This window comes from Oreochromis aureus, linkage group 13 (genome assembly GCF_013358895.1).
Source record: "Oreochromis aureus strain Israel breed Guangdong linkage group 13, ZZ_aureus, whole genome shotgun sequence".
Lineage (NCBI taxonomy): Eukaryota > Metazoa > Chordata > Actinopteri > Cichliformes > Cichlidae > Oreochromis > Oreochromis aureus.
Window position 1 is genome coordinate 34261658 of NC_052954.1, and position 25331 is coordinate 34286988.

Sequence of the window (25331 nt, forward strand, 5' to 3'; positions counted from 1 at the left end):
CATCATAATGTCTGGTGTTTTCGTGTTTGTTGTTTTGTTTTTATTTTGTTTTATTTTGCGAGTTGGTTATTAGATGCTGCTCCAGCCAGCCAGAGAATCCCCCGCCGCCCCGCCCTCTCCTCCCTGTGCCGCAAGCAGCAGGCGCACCTCGCAAACGAGGGCGCCCTTGCTCCCAGGAAATGGGCGATAGAAAACCGATCGGTGCCTATGCCATCCCCAGTATGCGCTGGCTGCCGTCAGGGCAGCATGAGTACGAGCATTTTTAAAAAAAAAAAATTTTTGCCGATGCCCGTGATGCCGCCCCCACCACGATGCCACCCCGGGCAACCGCCCGTGTCGCTCGTATCAAAAACCGCTACTGAATCCAGTACTAGGAAGTGTATTATCGCCCTCTCTGTACACTGTTTTTGTATATAGTAAATACTATGATTGCTCCATTCCTTGCTTTAATTCTATTTTCCTTTTTTAAGTTGCTTTGTCTGTATCTTGTAAAAAGTGTAACTTGACCTGGAGGGCTCTGTGCAATAATTCCAGCATGCATGGACCGTTGGTCCTGTGCGCAAATTGCAAATAAAAACCTTCAGTCTTGAAATACAGTTACCTGGTCCTGAGGGCTCAGCTGGGAGCGTTTTCCCTTAATTTACTGATTGTATATGGAACGAAACATTCAGGTTCAAAAGTATTATGGACAAATAAATGAGAGCCTCCGGGCAACAGCTGTTGTGATTTGGCTTATCTTAATGAACTATGACATAAATCATCACGCAGCAGCTCGTTATGACTACAAATAACTCTTTTCTTTTGGTATTTTCGGAAGCAAAGGAAACACATGTTGTAAAATCTCATTTTAATTGTTCCAGTCTCAATGATTCAGCAAAATAAAAAATAAAGAAAGTATAAATGCTGAGCTTCAACATTGCAAATAATAATAATAATATACTTATATGAGGTATATGTTATACTGATTCAAATGCTAATTTAGAACAATAAATAAAATGTTATTAATTCAAAACATGGTATTTGATGATATAAATATATATTTGGGCTTCCTGTTGGTTCTAAAAGCTGAGCCACATATTTTCTTTTTCTATCTTTACAAAAACACATAAATACACGATCCTCCGAGTCAGCATCATATCTGAGGTTTTTTATACATCTGGAAAGTTGATTTAAAAATAATTTATAAACTTACTTTATATTTTTAGCCACTGGCATTCTGGGGCTTAAACAAAAATAACTGCCTAGAAAGTCAGTGATGTAGTCTAAGAGCTGTTTTTGGCGGCAGAGTGAGACCTCTTCCCCTTTTCACTCCTCTCTGAGTCCAATCTCTGCTGCTCAAAAACCCGCAGGCTTTTATTTTGAAACGCAATCAGGAGAGGGCACTAGCTCCCTCTGGTGGCTCCAAACTGAACAGCATTATCATCGCTCAACAAGAACGACGATCGTTATCATGATGACGATGATCTGATGATGAGGATGAAGATGGTGATGATGACGATGATGTGTGGGTGTGACAGTCATGTTTTTCGGTTGGAGTTACAGAAAACTGATGACAGATAAAAATGAAAGAGGAAGTTCATAAAGGTCAAACAGGAATACTCCTCTTCTCAGTACAATGACTCATTTTCTCATTTTTTATTTCGTTTTTGGTTCAAATATTCTTAAAGCTGCAGATATGAAAAATAGAGATTTTTAGGGGATAAAAATCAGATATTAAATAAGGAACCACATTTTTATTTTGTTCCTCTGAATATTTGCTGCCTCCAAACCATCAACGTGTCTTTTAGACCCCATTCCTACAAAACTGCTCAAAGTCCTGCCATTAATTAATTCTTCAATCTTAAATATGATCAACCTATCTCTAATAATCAGCTATGTACCACAGGCCTTCAAGGTGGCTGTAGTTAAACCTTTACTTAAAAAGCCATCTCTAGACCCAGCAGTCTTAGCTAATTATAGGCCAATCTCCAACCTTCCTTTCATATCAAACATCCTTGAAAGAGTAGTTGTCAAACAGCTAACAGATCATCTGCAGAGGAATGGCTTATTTGAAGAGTTTCAGTCAGGTTTCAGAGCTCATCACAGCACAGAAACAGCTTTAGTGAAGGTTACAAATGATCTTCTTATGGCCTCTGACAGTGGACTCATCTCTGTGCTTGTCCTGCTAGACCTCAGTGCTGCGTTCGATACTGTTGACCATAATATCCTATTAGAGCGATTAGAACATGCTGTAGGTATTACAGGTACTGCACTGCAGTGGTTTGTATCATATCTATCTAATAGACTCCAATTTGTACATGTAAATGGAGAGTCCTCTTCACATTTCAAGTTCACATTCCATTTGCGCAACATCTCTAAAATTAGAAATATCCTGTCCCAGAGTGACGCTGAAAAACTAGTTCATGCATTTATTACTTCCAGGCTGGACTACTGTAATTCATTATTATCGGGATGTCCCAAAAACTCCCCTAAAAGCCTTCAGTTAACCCAAAATGCAAGCCCTCATAGTAAGTACCATCTCACCCTATTAGAGCACTTCGCTCTCACACTGCAGGCTTACTTGTTGTTCCTAGAGAACAGAGATTGACAGACCACATGACTTTCGCGCATTGCATTCTGGGTACCCGTGGCAACAAAATCAAAACACTGCATCAAGCGCTAGCATTTCCAGCACCAGTAATAATTAATTCTGCAGTTTTAATCCCTACTTGCATTTTATTTGCCCCAAAAACAGTTATGTACAAAACGACAGAGAACACGGCAGGTCCGTACAAAGACAGACTCGATGAAAAGGCAAAAAAAAGGACGAGGAAAAAATCAAAGGAGTGAAAGGGTCAGACCCGTACGAGCATACAGAGCGGAGTAAGGACGTTAGCGTGCTGCCCAACTTTCATCACGCACATATTTATTATTATATGGTCCTAAGTGTGAGTACAGACACTCACAAGCTGTTTATTAACTTCAGATCCCTGCAACAAGCCCAGGTCCAGTTTACTTTGGTGATTTGGACTATTCCATTTCACAGCTGTTGTTACATTCTTTTCCTTTATCTCCTGTACAGGCCAACGCATCTATTTGTCGTTTCAGGTTGTAGTATTACACAACATTTTCAGATCTAATAGAAATAACATGAGTGTTTCATAATTCATTCAATTTATTGTCTTTATTTATAACTGGCATTCTCCAAAAGTTGAATCTGTTCATCTGGACGTAGCGTTTTGTGGGAGAAACGTTTCGTCTGAGACTGAAGAAGTCACTTGGATGAGTGACGAAACGTTTCTCCCACAAAACGCTACGTCCAGATGAACAGATTCAACTTTTGGAGATTTACTTTCCTGGATGATTGAGAATGCATCAAGACGATATAACTGGCATTATTGTTTCATTCTATTATAGAATCTTACAAGAAAGAGGCAAAATTGTATTCGATTATGCTTTATTAGCTGCTTCAGTGAAAAACAACATTGCAAAACAACATAGTGGAAAACAGTTATTCATCACTTGATTGCTTCAATACAACCCTTGGGCACATATATGCGGGACGTTTCGTGGCTGTTTTGATATCGTTCTCTCTCTTAACCGATCAAATCTGGCTGTGGTAGCAGCTTTAAACTCGGTATGACCCAGGCTGATAGAGGTGCCCAGTCTGCATCGCATTCCTGCATTTTGTAGGCTGGTTTTCCTACAAAACACAACAAACATTAGCCCGCAAAGCCACAGTGAACAAAGCAGCATAGCGCAACGAATTCAATTCAAATCAATATTAGACTTATTTGTAACCTACATCAACAATTATGTTATGATAAATTACATAATAACTACAACAGAAGACGTACCTTTGTGGAAATGCTTGGAGCAGACTAACATGTGAGCTGGAGTGTTCTGGGACGTTATATTTGGTCTTCGAATGGCTGCAATCCAGGTCATCCGTCGGCTCTTTGTTACTTCGGAAACATGGCTTGAACAATTTCTCTTCCACGACGTAATCCGATAAAAACGATTTCTTTACCCGTCGGCTTCCCGTGGCTGTCATGCGACCGGCTATTGCAGTTAACAATACAACAGCTACTTGCCATTTTGTGTTTGTTTTTATCGCTGTGTGACTGTTTTCATGTGAAAGCCTGCGTGCGCTAGTATGACTTGCCACTCGTTCCCACAATCCTTTGCGGTTTTACCCCTGAATGACGTCACATTTTCAATCTCTATTTAAAAGTAGAATGGGAGGCAGAGCCTTCAGTTTTCAGGCCCCTCTTCTGTGGAACCAGCTTCCAGTTTGGATTCAGGAGACAGACACTATCTCTACTTTCAAGATTAGGCTTCAAACTTTCCTTTTTGCTAAAGCATATAGTTAGGGCTGGACCAGGTGACCCTGAATCCTCCCTTAGTTATGCTGCAATAGACGTAGGCTGCGGGATTCCCATGATGCATTGAGTTTTTCCTTTCCAGTCACCTTTCTCACTCACTATGTGCTAATAGACCTCTCTGCATCGAATCATATCTGTTATTAATCTCTGTCTCTCTTCCACAGCATGTCTTTATCCTGTCTTCCTTCTCTCACCCCAATCAGTCGCAGCAGATGGCCCCGCCCTCCCTGAGCCTGGTTCTGCCGGAGGTTTCTTCCTGTTAAAGGGAGTTTTCCTTCCCACTGTCGCCAAAGTGCTTGCTCATAGGGGGTCATATGATTGTTGGGTTTTTCTCTGTATGTATTATGTAGGGTCTACCTTACAATATAAAGCGCCTTGAGGCGACTGTTGTTGTGATTTGGTGTTTTATAAATAAAACTGAATTGAATTGAATTCCTAGTTTATTCTCAAAATGTAGAAACATTCTGTAACACCTGCCAGATTTCATGTGTTTTAATTTATTATTTCAGTTTTAGCTTAAAAGTTTTGATTTTTGATTGCACATTCAGGAGCTCAACATATTTTTATTTCCTCGCTTCTTAAACAAATCTTCATATCAGAAAAAATAAATCAATTACACGTTTCCAGAAGATGCTTCCAGGTGTTTGAAGTGCTCAGTTTATTCAACCTGCAACACAAAAACTCTTCAAATGTTCAAAACCTCTTAAACAAAAAGTAACGCCGAGTTCTTCACTCAGAGTATGACATCATTACTTACAAACACTCAAAAATAATGGTGAACAGTCGCGTTAGCTTCTCTTTTTTTCACAAACTGATGTTGACATGCCGCATGCACACATTCATCCTCAGAAAAACACACAAACTGTATAAAAGTACAATTCAGAGTAAAAACTGTACACCGGCACACAAACTGGTCAGTGTGCCGGTCAGACCGAGCAGAGGTGGATTTCAGCAAAGGCACGGTTCTCCGCAGGGAGACAAACAATTTCATTTAAATCACAGAATAAAATTAAAGTTTAAATCAAAGAACCAGAGACTCCGTTCACACTGCTCAACAACCAAAGTTTACAAGCTGCGTTCAGCCCAAAAGCTTACTTATTTGCAGTTCCTCTACTGGTCACTAGGTGTAGTACTTTATGTATTAGTTCCAAAAAAATTCTCCTCTTGTTCTTTTGCAAAACATTTCACAATTCCGAAAGTTTCTGTTTGCTTAGTTGCAGTTCCTCTAGCGGCCACCTGAGGCTGCTACAACACCTCAAGTGTGTTCAGATGCTTTTCATTCTTTTATGTACCTACAGTAAAACTGGAGTTTTTTGTTTTTTTTTAAAGAATCATCTTATATTGTTATCGGGGTTAATTACACTTCCTCTCATGGCCACTAGATGCTCCCAAAACTATTTGTCGTGAAAGAATGCAAAAATAGAATTACATTAAAAAATTAAAACAAAAAAACCCCATTATAGTCATTTTTTTAAAAATTCATCTCTTAGAAACTTATCACAAAATCTTTTCTGTTTATAGAATTATTTAATATAACGAAAGTTTCCATTTGCTCAATTGCATTTCCTATAATCACCACCAGAGGCCACTAAAACACCACAGCAGTATTAAATGGTTTTGGGAAGTCAAGAAAGTCAGATGAATTTAATTATTTTATATACTTTAGTATTCAGTTTGCAACAGTCACAATGGTGTGGTGTCTCTTTAATGTAACATATGTCAAGGGGTTATGAGGTCATTAGTGTGCGCCACTGCCCTCTCTGTGATTTATGGGAACAACGTGCTTGCACGCTAGTACGGGTTGTATGAACACTGTGTGTCATGTTTGATAAGCAGCCGTTCAACCGGGCCTTGTTTGGTTGATGGAGAGAATGTGCATTAAAGGATACGCTGTGGATTTCCCAGGACCAGTGTGATCGTGTATTCTTCCTACTATCCTGCTAAGGTTTCTCACCGAACACAACCCAACATTACAACAGAGTGTAACTCAACAAAGGACTGGAATTTAATTACATTGTGGTTTGTTCTGTTGTTGGCCACTAGGTGGTGCTAAAACATGCTGCCTTCAATGACAAAAGCGGAACAAAGTAAAAAAAAAAACTTAGATTTTTTAAAGAAAATCCGGCTTTCAGAAACACAATGCTTCTTCTGTTTACAGTTTTTTAATACACCAAGAGTTTCTGTTTGCTTAGCTGCACTTCTTCCAGTGGCCACAGGAGGACACTAAAACAGGGTGACTGGTTATTGGAACGTGAACCATGGCATAAGTTTTTAAAATGTAAAAAAGTCTTTATGTGCTTAATGATTAAGTCTTAGCAGAGAACAAGTCAAATTAAAGATCTGAATTAAGTTGTGGTTTGCTGATGTTCCTTTAATGGCCAAGAGAGGCTCCTAAAAAACTGCACTGTCTTTGTATTAAAAACGTATGAAAATTAACAAAGAAATGCTTTAAAAAACTTTCACTGAAGTCCGTTTCCCCAGCTGTAATGATCCAAATACATATAAGATTATTCTGTGTTTTACAAACATGAGAGCAGCCACATGTTTGATTTCACAAAAAAAAGAAAGAAAATGCAAAGTGTAATCTTTTTCAGATTTGGGAGGATTCACGGTCTGCAGTGTGGGCGGAGCCATTGTGTTGTTAACAGTCAGACTAAGGTTATCACATTTACAGTGTAGTTAAAAAAACACACAATAAATCATCATGAAATCAGTACTCAAACTTAACCACGTGATGCCAAACGCTCTGAAACAAACATGAATCGAATAACTAATCATTTCCACGCAGCAGTGACGATATACTAGTGTCTCAATAAAGATCACACTGTCGAATAAATATGAAATTCAAGGTTATTTCTCCCCCTGAAGCACGTGAAGTCGAAGAGCTGCCTCGCCTGAGCAGGTTCACCTGAACAAACAAGTCCAAATGCACCTTAGTGTGGCGTGAGAGCAGAAACACACCTGCACTTGGAGCCAAACAGCTTCTGTGGGCAGTTTAACGTTTCCAGTTTATCTAGACTCCGTCACTCACACAGTATCTCTGTGCATTTAGACGTGGTTTTCACATTTAAAACATCTGGAGGTTCACCTGGTGAGGCGGGGCCACAGAAACGTGTCACCTGTCGTGTGTTCACGCCCCCAGAGTCGGAGTGGTGACGACAGGTTTCAACGCCAGAAACACTTTTCAGTCTTTTTTAATCTCCAGTTTGCTGCTGTTTTTCAGCTTCTCTGCAGTCTATTGTTTCACTTCATATTGCCTCATAAAAACTTTAATATAATTTTATTTTAGTCTAAAAGTGAAATAAAAATATTAAGGTAGCATTCAAACAGTCAACAGAGGCACATTACCAAGAAGAGTCCAAAAAATGGTGAGAACCATATCAGCTGTACGGAGTCCAGAGAGTGCCACTAAAAAAGGAAGCAAATTTTTAAAAAAATGTTTAATTACAATAAAGTTGTAATTTCATTCATATGAAATAATTCATAAGTTAACTTGAAATTTCATTTGAAACTCTACAAACCAAGCAAAAAAAAAGTACTAATAAAACTTTATAATAATTTTTATTTCTAACGTTTTTTTCTCCTAAGAAAAAAAAATGTTTTTTTCATAAAAATAATAACTTTATCAAAATAATTTAAAAAACTCTCTTAACCCTCTTAACCCTAAATATCCAACTACTTTAACCCTATGTTTAAGAGAAAAATAAACATACTTCAAACACTCTGTTATTGATATTTATTAGAAAGAATTTTTTCCTCCTGACTATAAAAATTTGGTAGAAGACTAATTTTGAAAACCAGAAAATTAATTAAATTAATAAAGAAAAAAAATCTGAAGAATACTTGTACTGTCATAATATTATTATTTAGACTTACTTAAATATCTATTTAATCCTTGTTGCATAGTTTAGCCAGTTTAATATTTTTGTTGTTATATGTTTGATAATTATTATTAAACACTAAAAAATATAATATTTAATTTGGCACCTTGCAGACTCCATACAGTCACCTGTATTTCTGCAGCTCAGCAGTCACACAGACACACACACACTCTTTCTGGTAGAAAAATAAACCACAGTCCGTGATGCGACGGGTCGGATGGATCTGAAGCAGAATCATCAGGCAGCAGAAATTTGAAATTTGCACAAAAAAAAGAAAAGAAAAAAAAACTGGAGCGTGATGAGGCGTGATCTGGCAGGTTTACACGTTGATGGCGTGAGCGTGCTTCTTGCACAGAGGTTTATCTTTCTTTGAGTAGAAGGGCTGACCCTCGAGGTTCACGTGGCAGACCTGCAGACGAGAAAACCGGGGTGAAAAACTTCAAACTGACCTCTGCTCCCCTGCATCGGAAGATTTAAATGACAGGAGCCCCCTCAGCCCCAGCTGCTCGTGGTCCTTACCGCACACACAAAGCAGGTATCGTGCCAGGTGTGACCCAGAGCCTCGATGAACTTATCGCCAGCTTCCACTGGGAAGTCACAGCCATGACACTTAGTGCTGAAGAGCGCGATGTAATCTGAGCGACACAGAGACAGGAAGTGTTGAAGATGGCAGCCGTGAGTCCAAAAACAGTGAATCATACGAAGTAAGTAATCCCTGTTAATCTGTTTCACACACTTTGTTCTACTCTTGGATCTTTTTGATGTCACACAGAGCACACAGAAGCTCCACCCACTTGTTGTTTGTGGGGGCAGAGCCAATCAAAAGAAAGAGGAGCTAAAATTGAGGGGCTGCACTGAGGCTCTAATTGGCTGTTCCTTCTCTGAGCGTGATGCATGTGACAGTTTTTTGCGTCTGCCTGATGTCTGTGCAGCTTTTCCCGCAGCTGTGATGATGGCGTCGTATTGGCGTACCTTTCTCGCAGTACGGCTCTCCATCCTCCATGTGGAAGAGGCTGTTTCCGAAGGCTTTCCCGCAGGCTGCGCACACAAAGCAGGTGGTGTGCCATGTCTGCCGTAAGGCGTGCATCACTTCCTGCGACATACAGTGTGACAACATTTAATAAGGTCTAATCAGCCTCTAGTTTCACATACGGGTGGCATTTCAGTGCAAAACTTATGGTTTTATAACATTAAATAAAGGAAAATAAAATCAGAAATGGTGTCTGAAAATTTCACAGCGGTTATGCCACACAATCTCACCCCCATGATCTTGGTGTTGCAGCGAGCGCAGGTTGGGGCGAAAAACTCCTCGTAGCAGTTCTCACAGTACACGTTGTTCTGTTCCTCCACGAAGCTGACGTCGGCCAGAGACATGTGGCAGTAGTGACAGTTAAACTCCTCGGGGTGCCAGGACCGGCCAAGGGCCACCAGGAAGGGACCCCTGCAACAACAGCAGCATCATTTTAAGTAATCTGATTTTAATTTGTCCTTAAAGTGACATAGTTTCATTAACGTCGCTCGTTTTAACCCATAGGAGGAACCTCAGGAGCAAAATAATAAAGCACCAAAAGCTGCAGTTCCTCTGATCTCCACTTGAGGCTCCAGAAGTGTGTCAGTGTGTTACCTGATGACGCTGTTGCAGGCCCCGCACAGAGGCGTGCGACTGCTGGCTGCAAACCTCTCCGCTCTTTGGGCCACGCCTCTGGCCACAGGTGGAAAGGGGGCGGGGCCAGGGCTGGGGGTGATGGGGGCGGGGCTGGGAGCTGCATGCCCAGCAGGGGAGGGGTTAGGGATGTACGCTGGTGGGGGAGGGGCGGCCTGGGGCAGTGGCTGCACCTTGATGGTGCTGGAGGTGGTCTTGCCGGGGTCGAACTTATCAGCGAAGTTTGAGTCGGTCACCCACGGGGGTCTGTTGGAGGATGCGGGAGCAGCCAGAAGCGGGGCCGGGGCGGCGGCTGGAGGTCGGGGCTGCGGTGGGACTGCAGCTGGAGCCATAGGTGGTGCTGTGGGTGGAAGAAGTATAAATATGTAAATGTATATAAATATTATATGTGCAAGTTAATATAAACAAAACAGAAACTCACCTGGCTGTGAAGGGTAGATGCAGGCAGTACTGATCACCTTAGGGGGGGCGGAGCCAACAGGGATCTGAATTGAGCTCTGTTGAGTGGATGGAGCCTGCTGTGTGGGTGGTTGTTGGTACTGCTGTGGCATTGGTTGATACTGTTGTGGGGGCAGAGCTTGTGGAGCTTGCTGCATAGGTGCGTGTTGGTATTGCTGTGGCATTGGTTGGTACTGTTGTGGGGGTGGAACTTGTGGCGCCTGCTGCATGGTAGGAGGTGCACCATACTGGCTGGAGAGGGAAAGAAATGTCATTATTATCTATTTAGAATCATTTCCAAATGGTTCAGTCATCAGGTTCAGTTTTGTACTTGGGGGCTTGTCCGGGATTTTTGGTCATAGTGAGCCTCAAGTAGTTAGCCTCAGTAGTAGTTATGGAATTAACTACTTAAAGTTTTTTTGAGTACAACCTGAACTAAGCTAAGCATGTTTCAAACCACAAGCTAAGTTAGTCATCAACACGGACTCAAATTGTAATCTCATCAATAGGTGTAAAGATCCTGAAAGATGAGTTTTTCACTGTTGTGTCTGACTTTTATTCTGTAACACTGTGTTAGTAAGAATTTAATGCTTTCTTCTAGCAGTTTCGATCTAATATATGTGGAATTTACTAGATTTACTTGGATAAATATTCCAACATTGAATGAAGTTTTAGCTGATATTATTGATGTCTTTGACATACTTACATGTTCATGCATTTCATTAGCTATATCAGATATTTAAGATAAAGATAATGTTTTGTCATTGTTATACGCACAGTAGAGCCGGGTACATAGGAAATCTTCTGCAGAGCTTAGAGTCAAATAAATACAATATACATGTAGTATTTATTTTATTTAGTCATTTATCCATGTGATTAGAGTGAATTAGCTAACTATTTCATCAGTGGAGCTATTAATTTGAACTGCATTTCAACAATCAATTTAATTTCTAGCTAGCTTTTCTAGAGCACATTTAACTATTTTCACTTTTTTTTAATATATATTTACGAATTTTCAGCTAAAAAATGACCCATAACTTTGAACTCTTTGAGCAGTTTTGTTGATGTGAGCGTTAACCATGTGCTTTTCAGGTTTAGGTAATTGTTTCTGCTGGTTTTAAATCTTTCTCTCTAAACTGTTTAGCTAACCTTTCTTCTATTTTTTTGTGAATATGGCGGTTAGGGTTAGTCTAGGCTTCCAAGCATCCCCTGAGGTGCAGATACTCACTGTTTTTAAACAGAAACCTCTACAGACCACATTCAGGTTTGGTTTGCATCCTGGACTGAGTCAAAAATGCTCTTAAACTTGTTCCAACTGTGAATCATCATCTGAATATAGATAAGTTTCAGTAAGCAGGGATTACATCCAGGCTGCTGCACTGTTTTATGAATCAAAAGTTTAATTTGTGAGCCAAAAAGTGGGCTTTGGAGTGATTTGAATGTTTATGATGTTTTTACACTCTCTGAATGTGTCGATATAATATTGTCACAGATATCCTAGAAGAATATAGAAACTTGCATCAACAGCTTGTTTCAGACAGAGAATAAAATGCTGAGCAGGACAGAAGCACAAAGGGCCCTCTATAAAGAAGCGTTGACAGATTTTGGGGTGTAAACCTGCAGTTTTTCTTTCTGGGGGTTTCAGGTGGGTATCAGTCTCAGGTCTGGGTGTTTAGCATCAGCTTAGCTGTGTCAGACTTACCTGATGTTGAAGCTAAAATATGTAAACAAGGTTAGAGGCTTCAAACCAAAACTGAATTCAGCTTCATTAACAAACAGCAACTAAAGCTTTAACATCCCTCCTTCAGAGGGCGTTAGCAGAGACTCAGCCTGTTATTCAGGTGATGAAATGATGATGAGGTTACTGACTGTTACTCAGGTGCTACATGATCCTGACAGAACTGCTGGGGTTATGGGTTCAAACACCACCCGTGCCAAAGACCCTGTCAATCCACTTGTGTGCCGCCAGGAGTTTTAGCTGAAGAAGCCTCCGTTTAAAAGCAGCTGCTGTGTTACTGAATGCTGTGAAGCCCACGGCCGCAAGCGCACCTGCCAGCGGGGTTTGTACCTGGTGACTGCAGCTCTGTGCTGGAGGCCGAAACCAGCGGGAGGCTGTCGCTTCAGGCTGCAGGTGTAGAGACAACAGCAGCAGAGGTCACCTGTTTGTTACCTGTTAGCACATGAGCATCCAAGCTGAGACCCTACGTCTCCATCCTGACCCCCGCTCTCTCCCCCCTGATGTTGCTCAGGTGCTACTCGGATGGACCATCAACCTTTTTCTTTCTGTCTAACAAATAATCAATAATCAAATCAGGACCCAAAGACCCATAAATAAGAAACTCCATCGCCTTCACCAGACCAACAACACCACAGACAGAAGATCCTGCAGGAAACTGCGAGACAGCTTAAAGACAGCTGACAGGATGACGTCACCTCACTGCTTTGGTCTCAAAAACATTGGATCAAATGTCAAAAAGGTTTTTTTCTATTCTCCGGTTCTGCAAAAACATTTGTACAAAGCACAGAGATCAAACCAGAGGAAACTCTGACACGATCACTCAGATGTGGTTCCTGAAAGACGGTAACGGCTCTAAAGCGTGACAACTATGTGGATTTAGTTCAGTGTAACTCCAGCATAAGAAGAAGATACAAAAAGCTGGAAAACAAGCAGATGAAACCCACATGTCAGACTCTCCCTTTAGCACGTGAATGCAACATTGAAACTCTGGTAGCATATATCCTTAAAAACTCACATCAACACACACCAAAGCTATGGAGAGCCAATAGGGTGATTATTATTTCCTGCTGAGCAAACAAACCATTTGTCCAGGTTTTTATTTTATTTTGCTGAACTCTGTTTCATTCCCCGTGTCCCCTCGTGTGCTGATGTCATGGCTGATCTGAGCTCTTAACACATTTTCTTCCTCCTTGCACTCTTTGCAACCTTGTCACTGTGTTAGTCTCTTATTTTCATCGATGAAGCTGTTTAATCTGCACAGACCTGCATGAAAAGAAGTCAGCGTAAGCCCAGGTGGATTTAAACACTCTGATTATCTCAGTTTTCTACTCTTGGATCTGGATGATGTCATAGAGGGTGGATATTCCTAATATAGTCATCGCAGACGCCAAAGCCACACCCACCAAACTTGGCCTAAACGCAGAGGAACTAAAACAGCTTGTTTCAGACGAAGGATGAACTGTGACTCATGCAAAGCTGGAGAGCTGCTATTTAACAGATCAGCTGTCCTTTAAAGGAACAGACAGACATTGTAGGACATAAACTTTTATTCTGAGAGTGTTTCCTGCACACGATAGATAAGGATTATTTTGATTTGTGAATCATGCAAAGCTACTTCAGAAAGGCTTTAAAAAAACCTCATTTATTTGCTTCTACTCAGTTTTTCTTTCCAGGTATTGAGGAATAAGACTAAGGATTTTATATTTAGCCAACCAACATGTTTGTTAGTGATTCTACATTAGAGGTGTACGGACACCAGCTCCTTGTTTCAGGCTGAGGACTTTGCTGCACAAAGTCATTATGATAAATAAGAAATAGTTAAAACTTGTCCCAGAATAAGAACACAGATCCTGAGATAAGCAGAATAAATCACCTTTAACTGACAGATTTTTACCTTTCCCAGCTCTCAAATGATCAGGATCATGAAGCTGGATTTTGCAGTAAAAACATTTCTTTCTGTGTCTTTGCTTCTCTACTTTGAGGCTTCCAGCTCAGCCCTGTGAGTCTAATCCAGCTGCTTCCTCCTCGATGACTTACAGCTAAAGAGGAAAAAGCACACAGTCTCTTTATTGGCGGATAAAAGCTTGACCTCTGCTCCTATTGATTCACGGTGACTCATTGGACGGCGTATGGACTCTGACGAGGGACAGAGGGGAGCCGGAGCTTTGAAGGGGAGGAGGTTGTATTTCAGTCCAAACGGGGGGGAGGAAGCAGAGATCGATGGTGCGTAATGGAGGGTTGATTAAATAAGTTCACAGAGAATAGAAAGCTTCATCCATCAGAGCTGGGATGGGCTGGGCGGGTGGGGGCGGGGTTAAAAGGTTTGCTCGTCCTCTCGGAGACTCGGCTGTGATGAGATTTCAGACGAGCCGCTGGGGAAACAGGAAGTCATGGAAAACAGACTGAGGGCAGCGACACCTTCAGAGGTCGTCAGCGGACGTTCGGCCCAGCCCTCACCTGCAGCTCACCACACCTGGCTTTGTCTGACAGCATGGACTCTTAGACTGTCCTCGACCACGTAAAGCCCCATTTAGGACTTCTGAGCCACGCAAGATTTAAGGTGGCGTAACTTAGACATGTGTCTGCCATCTGAGGCACCTGATCCCTGAAACCAACATTAGACCCAAAACTCTTAAACACAGACACTTATTTGCACATGCTAACTCACAGCAGCCTGTTTAAACTGGGAAAGCTCCAAACCTGACAGTCTCAGCTGTTCATGTTTCTGCAGGTGAAAGGTGGAGTCCAGCAGAGTGTCGAGTAGCTGCAGGCTAATCAGCAAAACACAGTCAAGTAAAAAAATCTATTTATTTAAATTCTACGACGCACAGACGATCTGTTTTTATTCTTATTGTTTTTTTTATTTTTAGAAATCACAAATGTAGGAATTCACAGTGTGAAGGAAATACTTTAGTTTGACTGTATGACGTCACACAGGCTGAGAATAAAAAGTCTGCTTTGTCATGTTTGCGGCTTTTGCTCGACTTTCAGTTTCTTCTGCATTAGCTACACGTGACAATAAAGAGCTGGAGGATGACTCTCCTCTGCACACTCGTTCTCTCTCTTTAACCAATCAACACCAGTTACCAGTAATCAATAAAGAAAGGACCAAAGGGGCGGGGAGGGGAGTCCCTCGTGGTCCCCTGGCAGTAATCGAAACCTTTCAGCACATCTGAGGACTCTTTGGTGTCTGCTCACTTTGATTAGTTCATGCAGTTGAATCAGTCTGGACGGCGAGGCTTGCTTTAACATGTTAGAACCCTGCGACCCGCGCTGATTACCTGAAAGCGGTGCACCACCAATTTTTTAAATGATGTTTCATCTGAGCAAACACACACACACATTCTCGTTTTGATATCTTAGTGAGGACATCTATTTGACAGAATCCCTAGCTGCTTACCTCAACCATCAAAAATGAACCCCAGCCATAACCAAACTGTAACTGTGACACTAAACCCACACTTGGAGCCTCAAAAATGCCTTCAAACCTGTGAGGACGAACACTGTCCCCACAAGAATGTCTAAACAGGTACACACACACACACACACACACACACACACACACACACACACACAGTCCTGTGTCCCCTCCTGCTGGTCACATGAGCTCATTACATGTGAGCAGATTCAAAATGAAGCTGAGGTTGTTGGTGTGAGCTGAACACGCAGCTCTCGTTGGTTCGTCAGAGGCAGCTCACCTGTGTCCTGTTTGTGATGTCGTGCTTTGGTTTAAGGGATTTTTCTTAACCTGCTATATTTTCTATATTTTGCACATCTTTTGTGTGACGAGAACAGCTCACCTGTAGGCTTCCGACACCAACCAATCACATCACATTTACGTATATACACACAGAGCCTCAAACAGAGACTGCCTTTAAGCGTGTGCAGGTGTTTTTATGGGCGGGGCAGATGAGGTCGGGGGTGGCAGAGCCGAGACTACAGGTGAGGGGGTCAGCAGCTGACTACTGGAGCTCTGCTGCCTACCTGCTCCTCTTCACAGCCGCCGCCTCCTCTTCAGTGAGCGCTGTAACAGAAACAGAGGAAAGGGGGCGACACTGAGCACCTGATGATCAGATTTAACTTTAAAAACATTCCCACAGGTAATCATTTACTCTAATTACACACCTTTGTTTCTATGGAAACATACATGAGTCTGTTCTTGCTTTTATTTGCTCCCCGATCTTGTTTTAAATAAGTGAGGACAATACGAGGAGGAGGAGGAGGAGGAGGAAGAGGACACTTACAGGACTCGGTGCCAGTCATGTGGGCCAGGACCCGAAAGGACTTGGACTGCACGTTGGTGCTGCGGCTGCTCCATTCACTCAGCGCTGGGTCCTTCTCTGTGCTCCGGACGGCCTGATAGACTGGCGAGGCGCTGTCCACGAGGCGGTCCATGACTGGGACAGAACTGGAACCACAGACAGGGGGCGCCACATCGCCCACGACCAAAGCAAGTGAAAAATAAAGAGACAGTGAAGCTCGAGCTGTGGGCCCAGCAGTGAACGGAAACAAGTTTTCCCTGCCCAAAGTTAACGTTTTGACATCCTTCTCAGTCTGGAATTAAATATCTAATATTTCAAAGGTCACACAAACAAAACGTTACTGAAGGCGTTCGATGGAGCCAAGAGGAAGCTGGACTCGCATGTCTGAGGTCTTTTTGTTAGAAAAAGGAACAAACGGAGATAAAACGGAGAAAGAGGCTCAGAACATTCAGCTTTGAGTCTCCTTGCTTTTGTTAATCTCACGTGTTTCATTTGTGCATCTTTGTGACTTTTTTCCATCTGTTTTTCTGTCTCTTTTTTTTTGTCCAGCCCACACAGACCTGAACCTTTCTGCTCATTTCTACTTCCTTATTTATGTTCTTTGTCTTGTCCTGGACCTCGGAGCAGCTCATCCTGTTTGAAACGAGCTGTTCTGCCTGTAGGACAGCTTGCTTCTGATTGGCTCTCTCTTATAAACAGAAACCTCGGCAGGGTTTTTGCAGCTTTGGTCATTTTTCTGAACATCCACCAGTTTGTGCTGTAAAGTCAGTTTCTTCTCTTTCAGGCTGTTTTTAGTCTTTTAATTTTTGTGCGGCTGTTCTGGTCTATTTGTGGTTACAGATACTAACATTAAAAACTATTAACGACACCATTGTGTTGTTTTCCATCTTTCTGAGGTTTTTTTTAGTAGTTTGAAATCTTTTGTTGTCCTTTAAGCTGTGCACCTTTTGTTTGGCTCCGCCCTGCAGGACAGGACTGCAGCCTGTGTCGGCTGATTCTGGTGACGCGTGTCATGTTTCTGTCTGATGTTTGATCTTTCAAAGCTTTAACACAACTCAGGGGAACCAAACCTTTTACTGGCTCTCAGTAAAGGACACACGGTGAGGGAGGAGGAGGAGGAAGATATCATACTGGACTGTAATTGGTTTTCCAGAGATGCCCCCCTCTTGTATGGATGAGTGGTTTTATTCAGGCTTACACTTCAATAAGAGCGGCTTTATCTGGGTCTAAAATTAGTGAGGCTGAAATAAAGAATGGGCGTGGAGACCTTTGGAGGGGGACAGTAAACAGTGACAGTGCTACATCTCATTACAGAGGAAGAGCAGGCGAGGAAGACACCACCAAAAACACCACAGCAGTAACATGACTTTATCAACAGGTTCTGACAAATCAGAGTGACTCTGAGCTGGTAATGCATTCGGCAACAAGACGAGAGGTAAACAGGGTCAAACATGATCACGAGCAAAGAAATTGGGATGAACTGCTCAGACAGAGGGAACTTCTCTCTGGGGAACATTTGACTCTGGCTGACTCGAACTGGTCCACCTCATACGGACCGACTCCCACAGCACACCCAAGGTTTCAGCCACACAACACACGACGCACAAAAAAAGGATCCCAGAGTGGCCCGAACCAAAAATTCTGCTTTCTGATATCACTGAAACCTTAGCAGTTCCTCAAAGCCACCACAGAGTCACCCTCTCCCCACATGTGCACAAACAGGCAGCACAATATTCACATAACCAGCACCAAAATCATCACATCAGTGTCACCGATGAGTTGAATGTGAAGCAGGCTGAGACCAAAGAGGACAGACAGAAAGGAAAGGACAGGTGGAGGACACTTCAAATAGAGTAAAGAGGAGAAAAGGGAGGAAGAGGAGGGAAGAGAGAAGAGGCAGCAAAGGGAAAAAGAAAAAAAAACAACAAATGAAAAGTAATTTCTCATCAAGAAAAATTTCTGGGTTGAGTACTCAAAACATCAGCCTGTAAACTGAGCGCTGCTGCCTGTAATACATCCGCGGCTCTGTGTTAGAAACTACAAATATGGATGATCAGTCCTCAGCAGGACCGATAGTAACTGTGGCCAGGTTAGTCATAACCCAGGTGGTGTTGTGGCTTTTGATGTTTTTGATGCTGAAAGTCTAAAAAACTCAGTTTCTAGGAGGCAGTGTTGAGGTGTGCACGTGGGTACAGAAGAGGAAGATGAGGATGTTAGGAGGAAGAATTAGAGATAAAGTAGAGAGAAGGAAGGAGGAAAGGAGGAGGAGGTGGAGAGGGAGGAGGAGGTGGTGTTCATACCCAGCGTCGTGGCCCTTGGTCTGTGTTTGTCCCGCGATGGCGTCCATGATGGAGTCCTGTGAATACATACTGATGGGCGTGTTGTACTGGGCATGGATGATGGTGGCCTTACCACCGGGGCCTTTTACTTCAATGGGCTTGCTGGTGGAGAGGGCGGTCTGCTTCAGCACGCTGGGGTTGAAGCCGGCGCTGTCGGGTTGGGAAGAGGAGGGGAAAAGGTGGGGATACAAAGAAGGTGATGGAGGGACGGAGGTGAGGCGTGTGGGTGAAGGTGATGGGTTTGTCATGCTCACAGCAGATGGACTAGTGAGGCTAAAGTTTTCAGGCTAAAGTTGAATGTTTCCAACAGAATCTCCTCCATTTAAGGTGGAACCCCCCACACACACACACACACCACCACAGCATCACGACAAGAGGAGTTTTACATACTACAAAAAACTCTGACTGGCGTCCCACAGGGATCCGTTCTTGGCCCACTTAACAGACTCAAAAATAATGCTGACTTTATGATGCATGCTCAATCATCCAGGAAAGTAAATCTCCAAAAGTTGAATCTGTTCATCTGGACGTAGCGTTTTGTGGGAGAAAGCGTTTCGTCACTCATCAAGTGACTTCTTCAGTCTCAGCTGACTGCAGGTTTCCCCAAACCTTATAAACAGTACATTTGCATAATGACTGAAACCAGCCCACTCATGGACATTGATCAGTGTTCTTTGATCAGTGGGTTTTGGTCAGTGATTGTTAATCAATGGTCATGGTAATTTGCATAATTAAGATTAAGGAACTGACCTCACAGCCCATTGTTCCTTCAGTGGGCTGGTTTCAGTCATTATGCAAATGTACTGTTTATAAGGTTTGGGGAAACCTGCAGTCAGCTGAGACTGAAGAAGTCACTTGGATGAGTGACGAAACGTTTCTCCCACAAAACGCTACGTCCAGATGAACAGATTCAACTTTTGGAGAATGCTGACTTTAATTCATTTGATTAAGTAAACTTGATTAAGTGTAAAAAGTTTATGTTGTAAAACTGTAAAACAGATTCCATTAAATATAAATTAGATTTGTGTGATTGGCATTGATAGGTTCACAGTATTAACTGTTAATACCAAGCAGATCTTCCTTAATAATGTGAACAAAAGAACCTTTGATTTGATTTATTTCATTTGCATTTTATTCAGAGTCTGCTTCACATTCATGAGGGTGAAGAATCTTTTGTTTTAGTGCATTATGCTCTAAATAATAACAACAAATACCAGGAAATATATCTGTTTTTTATGTATATGTTTTTTTTTTAATGCTGAAAGAAATTATTACAGTAAAACCATTTTATAATAATAATAATAATAAATTCTCCACTGTAATGAATTTATTAAATCACCTCTCATGAATCAAGAAAACACAAATATTGTTTATAAATAAAAATATATAAAAAAATATCAGATCAATATTTTTTTGGGAAAACAAAAAAATGAATTCATATTTTATAGCCAAAATTGAGAAGGTACAACTTTTAATAATAATCAAACCAAAAATTCAAACCCAGTTTTTACATTTTTTGTTCAGAAATGCATAGTAATAGTAATAATAATAATAATAATAATGAGTAAATGACTCTAATTTTGTATCTTAAGCAGAAAACTATAATTTTTTTGATTTTTTGTAAAACAGTACATTTAAAATTCACAGATAACAAACGTAATTATATAGTATTTTATAGTTAATATAACTGATAACAGAGCTCGTGCACACAGGTGGATTAACCAGCTGTCACATGAACTTTACTCTGGTGATGGTCTAATAAATTTGTTCCACACTGCAGATGCTGAACCATTAGATGAATCTACCTCAAAGTTTGTTGGTGCAAAAGCAGATAAAAATACAAAATTAAACCCTTTTTACTGCAAATGTTGGACTTCCAAACGACACACTGGACACAAGCTGAAACCTCTCCTATAAAATTATGTCATTTTTTGTGGGTAATAAATACAACATGAGCGATGTCCTTTACAGCTGGAGAGAAAAAGGAAAAGTCTTATTTCCACTTCAACAAAACCCAAACTGGTTTCTGCACATTGGTTAGAAATGACTGACGATGCTTTAAATTTCATGCTTGAAACATTTGCATGCGTCCACCGCGAAACGTCACAGCAGCTCGTTTTAGCAGTGCGTCAAAACATGACCTTTAATCCCAGCACACAAACGTATCAGAGCAGGGACACAGCTGACATTTAGTCCACTCCACTGCTGCACAATCCCTAAACTACAGCTCAGAAACAACCTGAAGGCTGAAGCTTCTCACGCTCTAGCAGGCTTTTATTCTGAAAACTTTCCTGCAGAGTTGCCTCAGAAAAAGACCAAATAATTATAAAAAACCCCCACAGAAAGCAAAAGGCATCATGCAGCCAGCTGTTCCACAATTTCAGTTTGCTCGGATAATTTTGAAATAAGGGGGCCTATAAAGCTGCAAAACCGCACTCGCCATCGTCCCACGCCATGCCTTTAAACAAACACACATCCAAGATGCATTCAGCTGCAGAGGATACTAACGGTGGAGCAGCGGGGGGGAAAACCTTGTTCGACCAACAGCAGGGACAGAAGAGAGGACGAACACGTGGAAGCACAAAGGAGAGAAGACAGAGGAGAATATGATGTTACAAAACATATTCAGCATCATTCACTGGCCATCAGAGGTCAGAGGTCACATCCTCTGTCGGCTGCTGTGACGTTCGCTCTGCGAGTGAAGAGGAAGATTTAATCACAGCCTGTCCACAGATCCCACAGATCCCAGCTTCAGTGGGTCGAGCCTGAGGCAGACTTTGTTGTGGTCACGTGTCTTCTGGACATTTTTTAACTCTTTGTTTTGGTTTTTTCTGTTCATGGTGACTTTGAGTTCATTTCACTTCTCTTATTCTTTCTTGTCATCACAGATACATATTCCCCCTTTAATATTCTTTCTGTTTCTGCCTTCTGTTACATACTTATTCATAATGTTATTTATCTGTTTCCCTTTTCTTAATTTACGATTCTAATTATTTGGATTAGGATGTATTTTTCTTTGTTATTGCTCCTCTTCTCATCATTATTAACAGCAGTGGTGATATTATTATTGTTGTTATCAGTGTTGGGTAAGTTACTTTAAATTAGTAACTTAGTTACATTACTAGTTACTTCTCTAAAAAAGTAACTCAGTTACTTCAAGTTACTCGTTACTTTCAAAGTAACTAGTTACTAGGGAAAGTAACTTTGGTTTTACTCAGAATTCTCTTGTTAATGTGTTGCTTCTGTAACTGGATACCCAGCCAGAGTGCCAGTCTTCTAGCTTGCTTACTTGCCACAAGTGCACTGTGCCACCTACCAATAGAAAGGAAAAAATAATGTGCACATTTCCACGAGAGAAATCCCACGCCTGGACCGTCGTTGACCGCCGCCATGATTCTAGCCTGCTTTTTACATCCAACACAAAAACTGCAGTCGTGGTGCTTTTGATTGTACTCAGAACTTGGAAATTCTGCCTTCTGAATAGGAAGATGTAGGTAACACCAGACTGCAGATGAGCTGCATACAGAGCTGGACTGGGACAAAACAATCGTCCCGGGCATCTTGACCAGAGACCGGCCCACCATTATAGGAAAAATCATAAAGCCTTTGAATGAAAATAAACACTGTTGTGACAGTGATGTACACTGCTCTGATGGTATATATGTATCAATCTATCAATTGTTTGTTGTAAGACTCAGATAATTATTTTTTTAAAAGCGAGACATTTTAAATGAGAATAAGAAAGAAAAGTATTTCCTTGTGTCCCCCTTTCCTGTTAATGCCCTACCTGGCCCCTGGCAACACTTTGCTAGACCCGCCCCTGCACAGTTACCAGCTGTCAGCTACGTAGAAAAGGATCCTGGTGTTATTTGTCTCTCAGAAACAGTTCATAACTTCCTTCAACTCATTCATGTCACCTAAAAGGTAAACCTGTTTCTCCATCACCTGTTCAGCTCTGATGATTCAGTAAGGACATCTCCTGGTTTCATCTGCATGTTTCCCTCTCACCAGATAACCAAACCGATATCATGACCAGCAGCTTTACAGCTGGCTCCAGCAAACATCAGCTGATACTAGAAATTAATATTAAATAAATTCTAACAACAGCTGATCAAGCTTAAACGTGCTGCTGTTGTTTAACGCGACATCCGCTGGTTTCCTCTTTCTGGCGCAAAGTGGGAGATAAATAAACAAGAGAGAAAAGCCGATCAGCTGATCATTGATCAGTTTCATGATTGAAGTAGAAACAGGAGAGGAGAGAATTAGAGAAGAAGAGGCAGCTGTGCAGCTTCAGCTTTGTCTTTTCATTGTAGCTGAAGTCCGGGACAAACTGTGTTGCTTTTCACCTCAGTACGAAAACGCGTAATATTTTCTCTGAATACCAGACGATTCTGTTTTTTACGGACGGTTGGAAACTCTAATAATTAACCGTATGAACAAAATAAAGTTCAACATCAGTAACATAGCACCCACCCAGCTGTATAGAAACTCCGTCATGCTAGCTAGCACGCAGTACGAAAATGTCAGCATAACGAAAATAAACTCCACCTAAACTTGGTTTATATCTGACCCAGATAGACTGCAGGTCATAACTTCTTACCTGAAGTTCAGTTCACCTGACACTCGGACCGGCGGCCGCTTCGGGTCTCTCCTCTTGCCTCCCTTTTCCTTCATCCACCTGCTGGCTTCCACCACTTGCTAATGTTATTGAATCTGTGGAAGCTCGCGATATCCACCACACGCAGCAACGAGTAACGAGCCTATCTAAATCCCAGTAACGAGTAACGCGTTCCTGGTTTTGGCATAATAACTAGTTACCGTGCTCGTTACCACAATAATAACGTAGTTACTGTAACGCGTTACTTAATAACGCGTTAGTCCCAACACTGGTTGTTATTAGTATTATTAGTAGAAATAATAAACAGGGGTGTGCATACTTAAGTGTGAAACCTATTTATGGAAGTGCAGGAACGTATCTGTGATGTCAACGTTAACTTTGAGATGAGCTACTGTACATGATTAACATAATATGTGCGGAAAAAACACATAAATGTCAATAATCTTTGTGCCTACAGAGTTTTATCTAAGAAGAGTCAGCGACATATGTGCATATGGTATGATCATTATAGCAACATTATTATTATTATTATTATAAGTGTGTGTGTGTGTGTGTGTGTGTGTGTGTCCAGAGGGTCCCCTGACCTTTAAAAGCAGCCAAACAAACTAACAGGTGTTTGGGCTCTTCGGTGACGGAGTAACTGAATCACACTATTAATGGAGTGTGTGTGTGTGCGTGTGTCACTATATATGTGTTCGTGACTGTAAACACACACTTTCACTGCAGCTGCAGTTGATGCAGAAGTGTGTGTTTGGATCGGTCGGCTCGTTGCACCTTTTTCTGTAAAGTAATGCATCGCAGCACAACACAAACTCCACATAAGGACAAAAGCTAACACTGAGGTGGCTTAACACATGATTTACACAGAGACAACATTACACAGCAAGCTAAGGTTAGTCAGCTAGCTGTAACTTAGCTGCACAGCACGTATCTGAGCTCCATCGCGTTCAGGTCAGCTGTACATATTTGCAAATGCACATTGTTGCAGTGGCCTGCAGTTTGCATGGGAGACGCCAACTTGTCTGCACTCCTTCGGGGTGTGAAAACATCAAGTCCCCATTGAGTACATTAGTAAGTTTTAGAGTAAGTGTAGTGTGTGTATGGGTGTGGTGGAGCTGCAGTTTAACATGTTTTGTTTTAGGACACACGACAGGATCACTTATTTGGTTTTACTTTTATGACACTGAACGTTCAGATGCACCCGTGTTTCTCCTCTTTAGAGTCAAAGGTCGAGAGCGTTCTCGTTTACTGAGATTACTGCAAGGTTAACAGGAACCTATTTTATAAAAAGTCCTCTTGAAGGGGGCGGAGCTAAAACAGCTTGACCTAGGGGCTGAACAGAAACCCAGTATCAGATAAAGAAGGATTATTTTAAACTGTGACTCATGCAGAGCTGTACGAGAATCCAGGACTATAAATGTAGAAATGAGCAGAATGGGTCCACATGAATTATTTCGTATGAACCGAAACACCGGAGACAGCAGTTCCTGATACCACACCAAACAGGAAACTTATTTTTCTTCCTCTTTGAACCATCTCTGAATCTGTCTCTGCTTCTTGACCTCTCATTAAACATGTCGCAGGGCTTCTAACGCCTCCACCTACCCCGCAGGCCGACCCGCCTGCATCGCTGCCATCTCCCTAAGAGTTTCCTCTGAGTACAGGCCGATGGGGGAGTTATACTGCCTCTTCTGAGCGGGGCTGACCGCTGCCGCATGCCCCCCGGGAAAGTCTGCCTCTGCAGGCCCGGAGGAGGCACTGCGGCCGTTTACCTGCACCGACGGAGGCGTCAGGAGGGGGAGGAGACAGGAAGGAGAGGGAGCAGCAGAGAACACACTTAAAAGACGACATATATATTTTTTAAGCAAGCTGCTGTTATTTTACCCAGATCCTTCAGTATAAAAGCCTGAAAGCATAAAGTGACTGACAAAATCATAAAAAAAAGAAAAAAGAAATAATTAGTTTAAAAATAAATAAACTGACCAAATACGTTCCTTTTATTTTAAGTTAATCTGTAGTGTTTGATCC

The 25331-nt window shown here is 41.8% G+C and overlaps 1 protein-coding gene across 4 annotated transcripts in view; it reads right to left on the reverse strand.

The window, feature by feature from the left end:
• Positions 1-4945: 4945 nt before the first annotated feature.
• The window catches only part of LOC116330688 (LIM domain-binding protein 3-like), a 49207-nt gene continuing 28821 nt past the window's right edge, over positions 4946-25331 (reverse strand). Inside the window, exons 5-15 of one of the 4 annotated variants that reach the window (XM_031753101.2) lie at positions 21194-21216; positions 18647-18835; positions 16329-16492; positions 16069-16108; positions 12415-12471; positions 10330-10598; positions 9870-10248; positions 9506-9686; positions 9218-9338; positions 8765-8880; positions 4946-8654 (exon numbers count right to left, since the gene is read on the reverse strand). In XM_031753101.2, coding sequence (XP_031608961.1) covers positions 8565-8654; positions 8765-8880; positions 9218-9338; positions 9506-9686; positions 9870-10248; positions 10330-10598; positions 12415-12471; positions 16069-16108; positions 16329-16492; positions 18647-18835; positions 21194-21216 — 1629 coding nt within the window. In that variant the 3' untranslated portion in view covers positions 4946-8564. The remainder of the gene's footprint in view (positions 8655-8764; positions 8881-9217; positions 9339-9505; positions 9687-9869; positions 10249-10329; positions 10599-12414; positions 12472-16068; positions 16109-16328; positions 16493-18646; positions 18836-21193; positions 21217-25331) is intronic. The other 3 variants (XM_031753102.2, XM_031753103.2, XM_031753104.2) reach the window with 3 other exon arrangements.